Source organism: Photinus pyralis, unplaced genomic scaffold (assembly GCF_008802855.1).
Source record: "Photinus pyralis isolate 1611_PpyrPB1 unplaced genomic scaffold, Ppyr1.3 Ppyr1.4_LG8, whole genome shotgun sequence".
Classification (NCBI taxonomy): Eukaryota; Metazoa; Arthropoda; class Insecta; order Coleoptera; family Lampyridae; genus Photinus; species Photinus pyralis.
The window spans coordinates 35113277-35130792 of record NW_022170819.1 but is presented as its reverse complement, the minus strand read 5'-3'; the positions used below and the strand labels follow the sequence as shown (position 1 = coordinate 35130792).

General features: G+C 36.7%; 1 protein-coding gene across 1 annotated transcript in view; it reads right to left on the bottom strand.

The window, feature by feature from the left end:
• The window catches only part of LOC116178170, a 120140-nt gene extending 106097 nt beyond the window's left edge, over nucleotides 1-14043 (bottom strand). The window contains exons 1-2 of the mRNA XM_031497585.1: nucleotides 13869-14043; nucleotides 12231-12481 (exon numbers count right to left, since the gene is read on the bottom strand). Coding sequence (XP_031353445.1) covers nucleotides 12231-12468 — 238 coding nt within the window. The 5' untranslated portion in view covers nucleotides 12469-12481; nucleotides 13869-14043. The remainder of the gene's footprint in view (nucleotides 1-12230; nucleotides 12482-13868) is intronic.
• Between the last annotated feature and the right edge of the window lie 3473 nt (nucleotides 14044-17516).

The following is a 17516-nucleotide window of genomic DNA, read 5'->3' as shown; positions in this document are numbered from 1 at the left end:
AATTTCTTTTTGGTACTAGGACCAAAAGTATCCACTTTTTGTACAGTTGCCATGGTGAAAGCGATTAATCGGCAAAACGTCAATTTTACGTACCGAACACTGTCACAAAATAGTGTCTTATTCAGGTGGTTGGAGGAAAAATTATTTAGATTTAAAAAAATTACATTAAATTGAGAAAACGTATCCCATTACATTGACTAGAAAATTACCCTGTTTTGCTTATATGTATCTAAGATTATATACGAAAACACGAAAAAATGTCTGCTCGATGGAGAGTGAAGAATAACATTTGTCAGAAGAATTTGGCGACCACCTTTTAGGACTGTTTGCTTCTTTAATACATGAAAAAAGGGCCAGGATTAATGAAATTGAATCAATTTCTCGTTCGAAATGTTTTGTGGTACAATTAGGAGATGAGAGATTTGGTAGAAAACTTCTAAGAAATTTGGTGGAATGCGAAGATTGTCTTTTTTACATCTTTTCATGTCTATAGAGCATTGTTTTCTTAAAGGATTGCGGATGTCTGGAGACGAGAATCGTAGATTTGGATCATATTCAGTTATCTGGGCTATTTGATTAACTGCGAATTCGGCATGAAGTCATTTTAGCATCGCGGAAACTGCAACATAGTATAATATATGATGGTCGTATTTTGGAACGGTATTATACTTTAGCTCTTGTTTGATTCGTAGGGCGGGAATTAAGCAAACGATTTAAAGAGGGCTGTGTACGTTAATAAGAAGCCATTTTGTAGGAGTGCGTTAATTAATAAGAAATAGAGGGATTAAAAAAAATTCATCAAGGGAGAAAGTCGGTGTTTTTCAGGCATAATAGAAAACTACAGCTTAGAAAATTCGAGTTCGAACTATTAAATTGAACGCTCTAGTTTTACAGTAAAATCAATTAATATCTAGGGAATTATTGTGCAACCAGACGACTTTAAATCCTCATTGTGGAATACATGAAATGAAGTCATGTTCGGTCAAGTATAGATTAATTGAACGAGTTGCGTTATTTTATGCCCTTAGTGAACAAAAGGGGATTAAACTTGATTGTTGTAATACGTTACTCCGAAAGTAGTCCTATAAGTATCCGCAGTTAAAAAGACATAACCGATAGTTAGAGTGAAAAAACGTCTAAGATATCATAGTTGGTTCACAGAATCCACCCTACAGATCAGCTTTATCACCATTTTTGTTCTAGAAAAATACTTGGAGGTCATGTGCACTCTTGGGTGTGTGTGGGAGTCGTGGGATTGAACTTTGCATAAATGTGTAATAAGCTAAATTATGCGCCTAAACGTTTACGATTAGAAATTCGTTAAACAAATCGTGTGGAATGCCGTAAAAATTTGAACCCATCCGTCTAATCTATCCGGAATCTTCAAAGTGGCACATAAATCTCCTCGAATTTTCACATTAAATCTGAAACGGCATCGTAAAACTAATGTCCTCGCTTATATCTAAATCAACGTGTTATACCTACTCAGAACAGAGGAAATTAATTTTCCCTTCTTAATTACTATCGAATTTCAGATCGTGTTTGATTGCAGGCGCGATTCGTGAGAAACAAGCTGTCACATATCAAGCGGCGGTCTTCGTTTAGCGACCGGTAGGTAATGTGTACATAAATTACGTTTAATATGACATAATATCGAATTACTTTGCGCGGTCAGCAAGCAAACGCACTTATAGTACATAATAACAGTTTATTTCCGATGACCGCCGCCGGTACTTTTGGTGGGAACGCGAAGACTTTTCCCTCGATGTGCGTTCTGCAAACGACCACCTTTGAGGATGTGTCCAATCGTGAAGTGGATACGGGCTTCCGGCTCAAAAGGCCATGTAAGACAATGCACTCTCTTGCACATGAGATTTTATAGTTACTTTCTTGGTCTTCAACTATTTCAAACTCATGCACTCGTCTATTAGTTCATGGCGAGGGGAACCATCTACAAAATCAGGTGAACTACACAAAAATTTAAATTCAGAAAAATTCTTATGAAAATTCATAAAAAGAATGGAAAAGAAACTTTCAAAATTCATTCTAGGCCCTTTCCGTATCCCTGTTATAGCTTGACGGGTGTACAGAGCTTTGGAATGGGCCAAGAGCGCTCTCGGTGGAGCCTATAGAACGCTCTAGAAAGATCATAAGAGTCTATCTGGAGGGGCCTGTGGATATATATCCCACAGGGGTTGAAAACTCCTCTTGTAGTTTTAGAAAATGAATTTTATTCTCTACGGCACTGGTAAAAATTTTAGTGTAACAATTAAGGTCGATTCTTACTTGCGCTGCTTTCAGATCGGCGACACGACTCTAAATAAAGACACCATGTTCCTTTTTTTCGCACCAATACACCACTTTATATGGTTTTGACATCTACCGATATCTAGTAACGAATTACCCACTACAATAATTTCGTGGAAATGGCGACACAGTTTCTCTAGTAAATAGGTAACAATTTTAACTTTCGCAGTCACATTTCACGGACAATACCGCGGTTAATAATTATTTCGTATCCTTTTATGACACGAACTCGTTTAACTGCCAATTTAATATAAACTTTTCGCGATCTAGAATTGCCGCACGAAACTAACAACCAATTAATGTTACGCGATATAAAATTAGCACCTACAACCAATGTGGTGTCGCTGTCAGGGTTCGGCTAAGAATCCCGCTCTCCCACCAAATTCGTTCTAGTCTATTTGCCGATACCACAAAACAAGCGTGCACTCGGTTTTTTATACATAGGTTATTATAGGGGAAAATGCCCCTCTCATTCGCAACGATTTTTAGAGCTGTACGTTTCCACCCTTAACTGCCGAAACACTCGCTCGTATCTTAACGCGCTTTATTTCTCTAGTATTATTTCTGTTCTCTTTCATTATCAAGCGGTACGTGTATAAAATTTCTTATACGGGCTAATTTGTAAATTTAACAAAAAGATCTTTAAAGCCTAAAGCGATCACCTGTTACAAATGTTTTACACAGACCTAGAAAAAAATTTAGAGAGCAATGTAGAAAAAAGTTTATAAAGGGGACTTCTCAGGTCGTTTTTATAGCTTTATTTATATCTAGGCCCATTGCGGGCCATTTCAGATCTTAGATAATAAAGTGCTCTGGGAAAACTTAAAATCTTGAAATTGGGAAGCTCCAAAAGTGGCTTCAAGTGATCTGGAAAGATGTTGAAGGGTCTAGAATAAACTTCATAACTTTATAAAGTGCCTAAAAACATAGGATCTATAAACCCCAAGAAACAAAATACGATTTTTTGGAAAACCTTCGAATGGTCTCGAAAATAAAACTTTCCAGTCGTGCGTTCCAGAAAGCCTTTAAAGAACTTCTACAGTGTAGAGAGCTTTATTTTTGATCTTTCCTTTGCCATTTTGTGAGGTACATAAGGTTGGAGAGCTCTGAAAAAGGGATAAAGCGATCTAAAAAATTAATGCTGAAGGAAGGTTTGTACTCAATCAATTTCTTTAACCACTTATTCTCTTCTAGAGTGTTCTAATGTCTTCTAGGCACTCTCAAGGTCCACAAGAACTTAAGATCTGAAAATGGGGCTTTTGCAGTTCTGGAAAGTACTCTTAAAAGCGTTTCCATCACTTTTGAGAGTACTTTGACTTCTTAGGTTTTAAAGCTTTAGAGTGCAGATAATTTTAAACATCAATCCCGCACTCAAAATAACACACTTTCTTCGGTTAAGTGCTACTATAGTAGTACTCTTCTGTAACTGATTATTTTAAAGGGGCGTCTTGTCTTTGGACTGAATTGTCCTTTTTCTTTAAATGAGTTAAAACAACCCTTACCTAAAAAGTTTTTGGTAGTATGGCGATTTCCTTTGGAAAAAAGGATATGGCAAGAAACCCTTTTCATGGCGAATTTCCGGTAATTCTTTGACGAAATTGGGAATCTTTAAGTAAATGCTGAGGAATTCTACACCTAATGTAACCCACTTTCCTTTGGTGTCAGTAAGAGCAAATGTTCCTGTCCAACAGAGCCCTTCGGAAAATAGGCAAACAATTCGAAAAGCATTTTAAAAATTCAAAATAATTTAACGAGATTGTGCATTACTCTTGTGCGCTTTCTTTTAACAAAAATTGCTTAGTAAATTATTGGGTTAGGGTATAAGTATAAATATGTTTTATTTTATTTTATTTTATTTTATTTTACTTTATTTTATTTTATTTTATTTTATTTTATTTTATTTTATTTTATTTTATTTTACTTTATTTTATTTTATTTTATTTTATTTTATTTTGTTTTTTTATCTTATTTTATTTAAAAATATCGATGTTTACCTTCTTGGTAGATGATTATTGGAGAGGAAGCTCTTTACACATAAACATTTAAAGTGCGCCTGGTGCATATTCAAAATCTACGTTATATAGTGCAAAAAATTCTCCGCAATGTTGCTTTTTCTCTTTGTAGGTACTTAGCTCCGACACTCCGTTTTCGAGATATTCACATTTAAGTCTTCTATATCGGCAGATATGTCTCGTCTAGACGTTCCAACCGTATTTTGAGAGTGCCTTCATCCAACACTCTTGCAGCTGATATTTGCACTGAAAGTTGTGACATCACCAGCACATGTGTTTCGTCCAGATGTTCCACTTGCTCTTTATGAGTGTCTTGTTCCGACACTTCGTTTTCGCGATATTTGCTATTAAAGTTTTGACTTCACCAATGGATTTATTTCTGCCAGGAGGCCTCCCAATGGCCTTTTGTCAGTACCTCTTTCGACACCGCTCTTGAATTATGAGGAATTATAACCGATCACCTTTCATTAGAGCACTATCAAGGATAAAACCTATTCCTCCTCCCGATTTTGATTTTTTAACTGATAAAAATATGCACTAAAATCACGAATTCGTTCAACAATTCCGCACAAATTTCCAAAAATTCTCAATAATTTACAAAATTCCTCAAATTATGGAAAAATCATCAAAATTCACACAAATTCACACAAATTTTGTGTACAACCTTCAGAAATTATGCTAGGTTTTATTACAAAAATAAACGGAGGAAAAATGCCCAAGTCAAAAAACTAAAAATTTTGATTTCGTAAAATTTTGACAGTTATAAAAAATGGATATTGGTTTGTTATTACAATTCCGTTTTTTAGTTTCTATTTTATTTATTTCTATGGTTCATAATTCATTAATCAATCATATGCTGGTATTGCATTACGTCTCACTTTCTCCCACCTCCAATACGTCTTTTCAACTAATTTTGTTAAGTACATTATCACTTCACTTCTCAGTCTCTCCGTGACTCGCAGACTCAGTAAGTTGCGTCACGTAAATATTAGAAAAAAATTCGAAATCCTCCGCTCCCTTCGTTTTGCCGCGATCTATTATTTAAAAAAAGGCGCGCTCGAGGGGTTCGAACCCGCGTCATCATAATCGAAAGGCGTTGGCCTTGAACTTGCAGTTTGCACTACACACGGTCCTATGTAATATTAAATATCGCTTATTAAGCGACAAACTAATAAGTATAATTAACAATAATATTAAATTCATTTTATTTACTCCGAAACTATTAAATACGAGATTAAATAAATATGCTTTAAATGCGTATATTGGTCAATTTCAAAGACACATCTACGATTTTAATTCCATATTTCCTTTTAAATGGACAAATGCGCTTTAAACAATTGTGAGCCAGGCGAGCGAGTCGAGCTCACCTTCGGCTGCCGAGTTTTACGCATGAAATGATTTTATTCCCATCCAAAATCACCTTAACAGAGAAATATTAAAGGTCCTTGATAATGGGATGAGGGTACGTCTTTCAAAAACGCAACATCATCAAGATAAAAAAATGCAAAAGAAGTGAGTAGAGGTTGGTACATCTACATCATCGTGTTTCACTCACGTGGCATTTATGCGTTTTACAAAACAACGCAACAAACAAAGATGATTATATAAACAACGTGCCAAACAATGATTAGGGAACCGATGCCCTTCCAGTTGCAAAGTACTTATACAGTACAATGTGTTTGGACTAGAAAGCTGTTCTGTCAAGAATCTGTCTCTGAAATGTGAAGAAGAAACCGGAGACCAAGGTATCCGAAGAACCAAAATGTGATGAAGAGCTGCAAAAAAACTGAAGAAGTTAATGGAGCCAGAAAACTAAAGATGTCGTAAGCATAGTAATCCGTAACCTGTCCCTACACCTCCCAATTTTTTGTCTCGATCTATAGTACCTATTGACTAAGATGGCACCTACTACTTACACATTCATTTAATATAACAATATTTAATAAATAGTTACAGGTCACGGGCCACGTAGTACCCACCGGTTAAAGAGGCATAGTGCACACTTCCGGCGACTACTTGGTACTTCCGGCGGTCGCGTGCCTCGTGCAGCTTTACTACAGAAGTCAACCCATTCATGCTTCATGCACTTCATCGTCATAACTCGTCACGTCCACTCATTTCCGGCGAATCTTTACTAGGTACTCCTTTTTTTTCAATGACCACTGACCCCTCTCCTCCCATTAACAAAAGACTTCGTGTGCACTTGACGTATTATTTCCCATTCAGTAACCGACCGACGGAAGAAAAACGTTATTATAATGTACACCTACGAATTACGAGGCCGGTAATTTTGTGGCAGTACAATTTAAATGTCAACGTGATTTATTCGTACGGTGAACGTATAAATTTGTGCGCTTATCCGATTCGCATCGAAGGCACGGGTCTTCATAATTCACCCTACCGAACAGTCACAATTTTTAAGTTAATTATAAGATACCTAAGATACGTACGTAACAAGGGTGGTTTACCCATGAAAATTTCTCATTGGCCATTTAGATTCTAAACAGAATACCATCCTCTCAAAAATAATTATTTAATATGACTGGGAGATGTTAATATTGAGCAAATTTTGCTCGATTTAGAATAAGGAATCATCTTGGCATGTGACCGCCTCATCCTAAGTCCACTTAGTAGTAACTCATCCATTTTTACAAATTTTTAGGAACGATTTATGCCATTCAAAAGGGCTGTTTTCAGGTCAGAAGTATCGATCTTGTTACCCGCATGACACGCATTACAAAATCAGATGAGTATTTGGAACAATCGACAGTGAAAACTAAAACTAATTAGTGGACATGAATTTACCAATGTTCTTAATCTGGAGAAATAAAGGAAATCGGGGAGGAACGGTCCGATTTCGTGGGGAAGTGATTAAACGATATAGCCAGTATTTAAAAAAAACGTATACATGGTGCCGATACGTGGTTAATGGTTATTTATTAAACTGCGGTTAGATAAAGATTGGTAATGAACAGAAATGTATTTTGATACCTCATCGCTTAAAAGTCTGGTCGATATTGAAGCTTCCTTAAAACTATCAGACTTTTTTGAAAATGGCATTTATTTATACCCAACAACTTTATTTATATTGCGCTGGAGGGCGCTTACTATGGTCTAAATTTTCACAGCCACGGTATTACACTAGAAACTATAAGCATTCGTGAAAGGTTCTCGAGCATTCGCTTCTTCTTTCACGCGATACCATGGCGCCGTTATGTTACAATACTCTTAGAGGTATTAATTCTTGTATTACGTGTGGGCGACTATTTAATATATCTTTATTAATTACTTCTTTTACCAAATGTTTCATGCAATAAAGTAACGTCTTTTTAAGTAGGTAGTCATCGGTTAATACCCTGGTTTTCCACTTATTTGTTTTCAGATATCTATGCTAGTTTCCATTTTTTTGCTTAGTTCCAATAAAACGCTTGTGAAAATGTTCATGTTCATTGCATTTCGAGGATAAAAGGGTGGGAGAGGAGTGGAGGTGCTGACAAAGTTTCTCATCAAAAGTAAGTGTTAAAGATATATGTATACAGGGCCTGATACAGGGTTTAACAATTAAGTATATCACAAAAATTAGGTAGGGGACAAAGCAAATATTTTTTCAATTGAAATGAAGATCCAAAAGTGTTTCTAAATTTATGTTCTTTAATATTTTTCCAGCAGCTATACATAGGACAGAATTAACACGTTTGAAGAGATTTTTGAGTGTGCCTTTTTTGATTTTACAAAGATTTACCATAGATTCGTACTTCAAGATAGCACACCTCTAAAACGGTTGTGCGAAAGAATTTATGATTTCGACAAAATTTACCTTTGGTCTATATTCAATTTGCGCATGCGCTACCACTTTTTGGCCTAGGCGAGCATAATGTTCGCATATTCTTATGCGATTTCTACTATCAAATGTGTATAATTTTCTTTTGAAAGTTCGTAAATACGTTGAGCAGCTTCGAGCCAAACTGTACTGATTCGCTAACCCGCTCGTTTTTCCTTCGCAAAACGGTTTCTTACTCATAAACGGTGTTGGGGTTTGTGTTTGTGCTGGTATTGGTGTGGTAGAGTATTTTTGGAAAACCAAAAAGAGCACACCCAAAAGCCACAAGCTCAACCTACCTACCTCCCAAATTTTTTGATGTACTTTATTGTTACACCTCGTATACTTCCAATACCATGCTTTTCGCAGTGCAAGCCTAGGTTTAAATTATTATCTTTTATTTATACAGGGTGTTTCCTTAAAGACATGATAATATTTAAGGGGGTGGATCTTGGGCCATTTTAAGAAAAAAACTTGCAACAATCGTATGTGCTAAGCGTTTTAACTTTCGAGATACAAAGTGGTAAAGTTTAAAAAAAATCAGTTTTTTAATAATAACAGAAATGTCTTCTATGCATCAAGATGCATTTTCTGATGTGCAAAAGTTTTATTTTATTTACTAGTGGCGTCCGTACGGCTTTTGCATTTACTACGCCACTGCTTTCTTTTCAAATAAAAATTATTTTTAAAATCCTCATTCATTTTTGAGCAAATTTGATCTTCTGGTTTTTCTTTGTCCGACGCATGGTTGCCGCTTAAAAAATTTAAATCGTTAGCAGTGGCGTAGTATTTTTGTCTACAAAAATATTCAATGCAAAAGCCGTACGGACTTAGGTACTGACAACATCTTTAACAGAAATAATTACATTTTTTCGACGGCACGTCCAGCCTCCACCATGACGAAAATCGATATTGATGTACATTTTATTAACTTCAGAAATTCAACAGCCTTAACCGCCTCCAGAATTCAGAAGAATTTAAAAAAAATTTAATTAACACCTGATGTAATTCATGAACTCTTATCTAGGTCGCAATTTGGGCTCGAATACAATACACAAAACTAACCATTTACAGATGACACAAGACTTATTCAACATTCATCAATTCAAAAGCTGAATGAAAAATAGCCACTCAAGGCCAGAAAACAGTACCACGCAACAAGCGATCACTAGAACAAATTAATTAAATGAAGTCTTAATTAGGTACCTTAAATTGTTAATAATCCATAATATCCGGTCCTAACTGCAAATCTCTTTATAGTTGACGCACAAACACACAAACACCAAACGATGATACTTCGAAACTAAATTCGTTTTAATTACAACTAGCGTATCGGCTCTTTGATGGTGGAAAGACTCCGTTTAAGTGATACTTGAAGACCGCAAAAAAGAGCACTTCGATTAAACTGCGCAAACGAAAAAACACGCGAATTCGCTTAACGCAACTTAACGTTTACTTTTAACACTCTCTAACTTTCTTTTACACAACTTTACAATTCAACAAAACGGACTGTCTTTTCAAAAAAGCTTCGATAACTGACTGACTGTTTTTGACAGAAATACGCCTAAATAGGGTTACGTTTCAACGCCCAACAAACCAAAAAGCTCGAAACTCACATCCGTCTCGCTTATTTAAAACATTAGTCCCTTTCCATATTTTCCCTCCTTCCCTAATTTTCTATGCGTCCTCCAGTAAATTAAGCTCCTGTATCAAAACGGCGGCGATAACACGTCCTTATATCTTGAAATTTAATTACCTCTCGCAGCGATAGCGAATTTCTTATCGCATAGACCGGAGATAACATTTTAAAAAAAGAATAAACTTAATCTTTTCACACAGGCGATTGTTTAAACAAAATTAACAACATTAACAGATTATTGTAAAAACTCTGCATTGCTAGCAGCATTACATCTTTATAATAGTGTGCATTTATGGAATAACACCATAGATATTTTTTATATGTCCCTAACAAAGTTTGCAAGATCGTGTGAGAATATTCAAGAACTGTAAAAAAAAATTTTCACAGCATTTTTTTTTATTTTTTCTCTTGTTTTCCTTTGTCTTTTTTTATTTTAATACTCTTAACATATTTTTTTATATTCCTTAATTATAATTTCGAATAGTTTTTTTTTTAATTAATACATGAACATTATTGGGGCAACCTGTTATGTTCATAGATAAAATAAATAAATAATTAAATAATTCCGAAACAAAATAAAATTAACCGTGAATTCAAATGGATTTGCATTCAATTTAAAAATTAACGACCACATTTACACGCAAAACTAATTGATTTTTATATACAGGATGACCCGTCAATACCATAGGTGCTGAAGTCAAATAATCTTACTTTCTAAGGGGCTAACATTATTTTCTACATGTTAAATACTTTTAAAGATCATTTAAAATGTTTAAATGCTCTTAAACTCTCATGAAACTTGTTGAAAGATGGGCTATTAAACGCCAATTAAAACTTTACACGTATTTCAGGCTTTTGGAAGGTTCTTAAAGACCCTTAAAAGCCTCTAAATGCTAGTAAACAGAAGCGTAAGCGAGAGCACTTGCATCTGTTCCTAGCTACACACTTGCTCGTTGTTTTGAAAAACTTTTAAAGACAAGTATTAACGCTTTTCAAAGGCTCCTAAGGAGCTGCAAAGACTCTTCAAAACTCTAAAAGCGAATTAAATGCTCTCAAAACCTATATAGGGTTTTTAGGTAGACCCTTGAAAACCGTTGGGAGAATACTAAAGGTTTTTGAAACTTTTAATTCCACATCTCTTTAAAATCGATATGTTAACTATCGTTGACGATTTGTTAAGGCCATTTAAAGCCTTAAAGCCTGTTAAAGACCACTAACGGGCTGTGAAAACCATTAAAAACTCTTAGGGAGGAAATACTTGGTCGCTCATGACCACCATATTAGAAAACTCTAGAAGGGTCTTCGGCATTGTTAAAGGCTAATAAATCGGAACAAATTTAAAGCCTGCAGGAAATTCTAGAGGCTCTTGGGGATTTTTGTTTGTTTGAAGGACCTTAACTGACTGAGACTTACAAGGTTTCAAAAGTGTTCAATCTCTTAAGAACTCTGAAGGATTCATAAACACCTTTAAATGTTTTTAAACGGTACCTACTTCGGTGGGAAAAGTCCAAAGGGGTCCTTTGGTTCCCCCTCGTATATGTATCGGGGTACACCATAATAAAACGGGCCAGATCGGTACTGTGGGGTGTTAGTTTCGATGATTTAGGCGTGTACATTTATTGCATTTAATAATAATAATAATAATAATAATAATAATAATAAGCCATTTATTGGACATATTTCCACCTCAATAATATACACAGTGGCCCAACGAGAAGTATACAGAGGGCTTTTAGGGTATTAGATTTAGAAATTTCGAAAAATCCTCGAACACGTCAATTTTGTATTCGAGGGGGACAACTTTTGGAATACAAATCCACGAACCCAAGTCTTCAACCCTCTACGTAGGGAGCTTAACCCCTCAAATTTTAAATGGAATCCTATGGCAAATGGCTCATTATTTGAAAGCTAATTTAATCGTGATTACTAATCTGCTTTGCTTTTTAAATTTTAACGTTCTTCTTCTTCTTCTTACGTTCTGGTTTTCACACCATAACCTCTATCGTCCTCATTCATTTAGAAGTGTCCAAGGGTTGAATGCGTAATGGCCGCTACCCAGCCCCCCCTCCCTACACCTTCTTTGGATCACCAATCACCAAGTGTTTACGCAAGGAAGAATACCAGTTAGTCAACAACAACATTAGGGGATACCAGCGTAATATAACATTCTTCTCCATAAGACAAATTGGAAAAATTGCGGTCTCTAAGGAAGGCAAGTGGCACCCTACACGGAAATGAGTTTGGCAGTCTGGTACCTTGTTTACTCAAAAATGGCTAGTGCCTTTTTGCCATCATTATTTTCCGATTCAGACATGTTCTACTTAACTAAAATGACAAAATTGAGGCGTTTTGATAGTGACACTATCGTCCTCAACTAAATAGACCAAAAAAGGTAACGTGAATTTCCTTTGCATAGGTACTCGTAGGTGATTGACATTTTCAATAAACTTACATTTTTTCGAAGAGTGCTCCTTCGCGTCCCCAAGGAAGGCCTTCGCTCCACGCTTCCGATCCGAATTCGAAATAGAAAACTGCGCCACCTGTCCAATGCACAGTTGTCTATCCACGCCAACACTTGCACTCGCGCCGTTCACATTTTCACCTTTCAAGCGATCACTATCTGTCGTCGGGTGGACGTCTTTCGACACTTCCGCTTTAACTTCCTCTCCTTGAGCCACTATCGCGTCCATTTTTGCGCGAAATCTGTAAGTAAAGCGCAAAATAAACTCGATTGCAGGAACGGAACTCTTTAATCCGGCGTAAACGTAGAGGTTAAAGTTAATGGTATGACCTGGCACGACCCCAGTATCTAAAAATGTTATAGTTTAAAATAACTGACACCTTTGAGCAGAAATAAAACATATATACATGTATTCGTTCTCACGCGAGCCAAAAATATATCTTGATACCCCGATGAACTTTTATCGTAGAAACGTGTAATACCTAAATGGTCCATGTGGAGGAAGTTGCGAGTGCATTGTAGTAATTGGAAGGTACGTTTAACATGCATACTTCCACTCATCCAGATTTTTACACCATAAAATCTTCGAATGGGATACGAGTACAATATGGTGGGTACCTCGACTCTAGCGCTATAGTTCCATTGGAAAATTAGCAGAGCGTCATATAATTTTGATTTGATTTCAACTCTAGTGGTGAAGTGGAAGAGGTTTCTCCTGGGTCAGTGCACCTGCTCAATAATCGTGTGTACAAAAATTATTTTTAAAATTGAAGGAAGTAGCTGACCAAGCCCTCCAAATAATCAGTACACTTTACAAAAAGGTTCATTGTCCAGTATCTTTTCTAAAAAAGCTTAATCGTAATGTGTCAGATGATAGGTTCACCTTTTAGAATACAGGTATTCCATTGATTTCGAGCAACCCACCAATCACCCACGAAAACCACCTGTATTGTAAACTAAAGCTTCTGTCCCACTCTGGATATGCATCCCTCAAATCGAAATGAGGGGTGTTTGGACACCAATTATTCAAATATAGTGATTGATATTAAAACTGCACACATTATCCCCTAAACAGGGTTAATAAAATTTGTACGTATATTTTTATTATGGTGGTATCTTGGCCAGGAAGTCCTCAAGAAAACTACCCCGAGGAATTTGCTCCCACAGCCCAAGCAAAATTCATTACCCAAAAACTCGACCATTAAGGAAGGTAAACTATTTGTACTCATTTTACTTGTAAATTATGATTCTCCAAAGCTCGACATTGTATTCTTCCAAAGTCGTGTTTTCCTGACGCCTAAACCATGTTTGAGAATTGACACTCTGCATGGTCCAAATGACCAGAAGATTATTTTCTTCCCTTTCATTTCCCAATACCGCATTATCAATGTATTTTTGCGGAGTCTAGGAAAGGAGAACAGGCCGGGCGATAACTGTGGATAAAGTTTTGTTTTGGGTTCAAACGAAAAACACACTCGAACCATTGATAACACACAGGTATTGATTGGTCGCATAATTACATACCAAATAATGACTGGGTAACTTTACTCAATTTGTAAGTAATTAAATCGGGCAATGTATACGAAACAACCTACATAGTAAGTACTGATAAGGAGCGTTCATGTTTACCTTTTTTCCTCGATTTTCCTTAGTAGATGTTCCTTACCCACACACGCGCGTCTGGCCCAAGTGCGTGCACTGTGCAATTAACGAAACGATTTAAATTAAAACGACTAAACAAAACCATAAACAATTTATCCAATGTTAATTGAGGGCAAACTTATCTACACTGCTAACCTCGAACACAATGCGTTGTAACTGGCAGGTAATAGGTAGTGGTCGCGACTCGGTGCTTATCACAGGTCACACCTTATCAGTAAAACCGTTCTGACACCAAACGTTGTATTACAAACGATCGTGTACCGAAAAAAAAAATGGTGTAATAACATGATAAACTACCTGCGCACTTTCCCATTATTTCTACAACAAAAGAGGGAATTAGGTCGAACCCTATTATTAACATTATCAAAATTTTAATTACGCGATTATTTCACTTTTTCTTTTTAAGGTCATTAATCGCGTAGTCCTCTTTGTAATGGTACCTACTCGTTTTCAAGCAGCACGTGGAGGAGCAAGTCTTCCCATTGGAAACCATTACACATCCACAGTTGTTCTCCACAATGTTCACCTCATCACCCATGTCAAGTTAGTTTTTTCGGTTGACCTAATTAACCAAAATTTGGGCGTCGTTGTTCCCTTACCCTTATTGCAGTCGATTGTTGGTCGTTTGGTGCTAGTGGCATTGCGGAATTTTCGGAGCATCTTTGTTGTGATCATTTTTTTGGTCGGTTGTTTCGCCTTTGTTGGTTGTTATGCAGGGCGGTCCATGAGCAAAGACCTGAAACGTCGTTTCTTAGTTTCACAATTTATAATATGAAAATACTACCCATCTCTAGCACCCCATCTGAATTGTATGCACCCCTCCGACAATTTTAGCTTACAAATGGATCGTGTGGTACCTTGTTTGAAAACAGCTCTATTTCCCTGTTTATCGATGTACCTATCCTTCTTCCATTGTCTTTACTACTGCGGTTGCATCCCTTGTTCACAAACCCCCTCGGAATCCAAGCTGATCTTCCTCCACTACCCCCTCATTATTCTCCCCAACTTCCTTTATTCCACACCACTCATTTGCTTTGTATAACTTTTCCATCTATTCTTATCCTCTGTTAACACCTTTCCGTCCTCACTTTCGATGCCAATAATTATCTTGGTTGGAGTTTTTCCTTTATCTCACACCGCGTTTCTTACTTTGTTGTACACGATTCGATCGAGCTCTTCTATAGCTTTGCATTCATTTATCCCTCGCTCTCATTATTTCCTCTGCCCTATTGTGCCGCTTATACTTCTTCCCTTCTTCCATCTTTCTATCATTTCAAATGATATCAATGGCTGCTTTGCTCTGCTTCCTATTCTATACTCCAACACCTTCTCAGTCACTTTGATTATCGCATTCTTCACGCGGTTCCGTTTGTCTTCTGTAGTTTCATAACTCTTCATGGCAACCTCACTTTTCATTTCAATTCCCATTGCCCTCCCTATATCAATCTCCCTTACTTTTACCAGAGCTCATTTCTTTACTCATTTTGCGACTTCAATCCTTTTTAATTTTATTTCCAACTCTGGCAACAAAAGAACGTGGTCACTATTAACATCTACACCTGGCAATCTACACGCATTTGTCTATCTCTCTTCAGTCATTAAGAAATCAATCTGATTTCGATATCTGTCTTTATGGGATTTCTAGGCCTAAAGTTTCCTTTTATGATGTTCGAACCAAGTGCTGGCTATGATCATCTTTCTTTACTTGAAGAATTGTATTACACGCCTACACATTAATTTAAAATATGAGACGCAGTTAGATCTGCTAATATAGCAAACTGGAGTGTTCTCGAGTGCTCCCGAATGTTCTCAATCATTCTAGAACAAAGCACATCATATTTCGCGGAAAGATTGCGTCTTGTCCGCCTACGTTCTTTATCGTTGAATATTAGGTAGTCTTTTATTGCGCCTCGATGTCTATCGAAATTTCTGGAATATTCGCTACAATACCTCTGTACCAACATTTCTAATCCATGGAAATATGGAGTTTTTAATTTGGTCTTCCTTTATGCCATTGCACAAACATTTCCGATTGGCAAAATGCGGGTGACTTCCAGGCTAGGGCCGTGTCAATGTTGAACGGAAAGTTAACGTTTCGCTCACTTTCGTAAGGGGCTTGATCAGAACAAGAAGAAACAAAATAACAATGAAGAATTTAAAAAAAAAAATTAAAAAATTGGATGTTTTGTAGTGTCTTAAACGACATACTAAAATAATACTGATGGATGGGGTGGAGATAACGGGTGGGGTTGTAAGGTCCATTTTTTTTTCGTTTTTCCGTTCTTGAGGTATAAGGGAATATACCCGATCACGATATGATGTCGAGGAGGAGGGCTATGGTTGGTAGAAATTAATTCCTTTCGTTGAGACCTTTTATTAGAGTACCATGAAGGATAAAACCAGTTCCACTCTCCCTCTTCCCCTCCTCCCCGTACTTTGATAAGAGGACAGAAAGAAGGGCAGTAGTTGGTAGAAAACGGTGCCTTTCGTTGAGACCTTTAATTATAATACAATGAGAGATAAAATTAATTTATGTAAAAGTTATGCACGTTTTACTTTCAAAAACAGCATCTCAGGAAATAATTCGTGGGGGGCCCTTTTAGACAGCGAAATTGCCGTATGGCACACCTTCAAGGTATGGGTTACCAAATGCGAAAAACTCTAGGACTCTAGGACCATTCCCTTAGAAGCAGTTCGCAGAAGTGGGTCCGGACGGACGGACGGACAAAACGCAAACAATAGCACTTTTTTTTAATTCTTAAAAAATACGCTAAAAAATCTTGTTTCGTTTCCTTTACAAAAAGAACTTTTATCCCCTGAAGGAGTATATTTTCGAAAATGTCGAAAAAATCCAAAAGATTCAAATCTCGTCAAATTTTTTAAAACAATTCTGCGATCACTCAAAAACTACTTGACCGATTTGGACCAAATTAATACCGTGTACGCGTGTAATGTCCTCTTTGAAATGACCGAAAATCCACCTTGTTTCCACAGAAGGTCCGCCCAATTTCAGCAGAAAATCAATGTTCGTACAGGTATTCTTGGAAATTAAGTTATTGGAGCGATTTTCCTAGAAGGAAATTTAGAAAACGAATTGTATCAGACGAACCTTTGATCAAAGAATCTTTGAGAGAGTCAAGTGGACAACAATAGCGACTTGCTGCTATAGGATGACAATTTGGACTTGCAGCAATAGGGGGCTACGCTTTTTTGTGCTAAATTATACTCAAAAGATGTCGGCGTTAAAATAAGTGTGAGAGTACTGCGAAGAACGTGAACAAAACATTAAATTGGGATAAAGGAGACTTGGCGGAAGGAGTCGTTAATCAGTTGCAGAAGACGTGATCGAAGAATGAAGAAAGAGGACGAAAATATATGAACTGAGAATGCTAAGCAAACGCAAGAGAAAAACTGGCCTGAAAAAAAGGAACACAAAGAGACGTATGAAAGAGGTGAGAAAGGTGTGATGGAAAAATGTGTGAAAAGGGAAGGCGAGGAAGAAGACCTGCGTGAAGACAGCAACCAAAGATAGCCACAGTTTCTCCGAAGATACCCGAATACCACAGAAATACAAAAAAAAATGTAGATTGCGACATTGATCCACCTTTACAAACA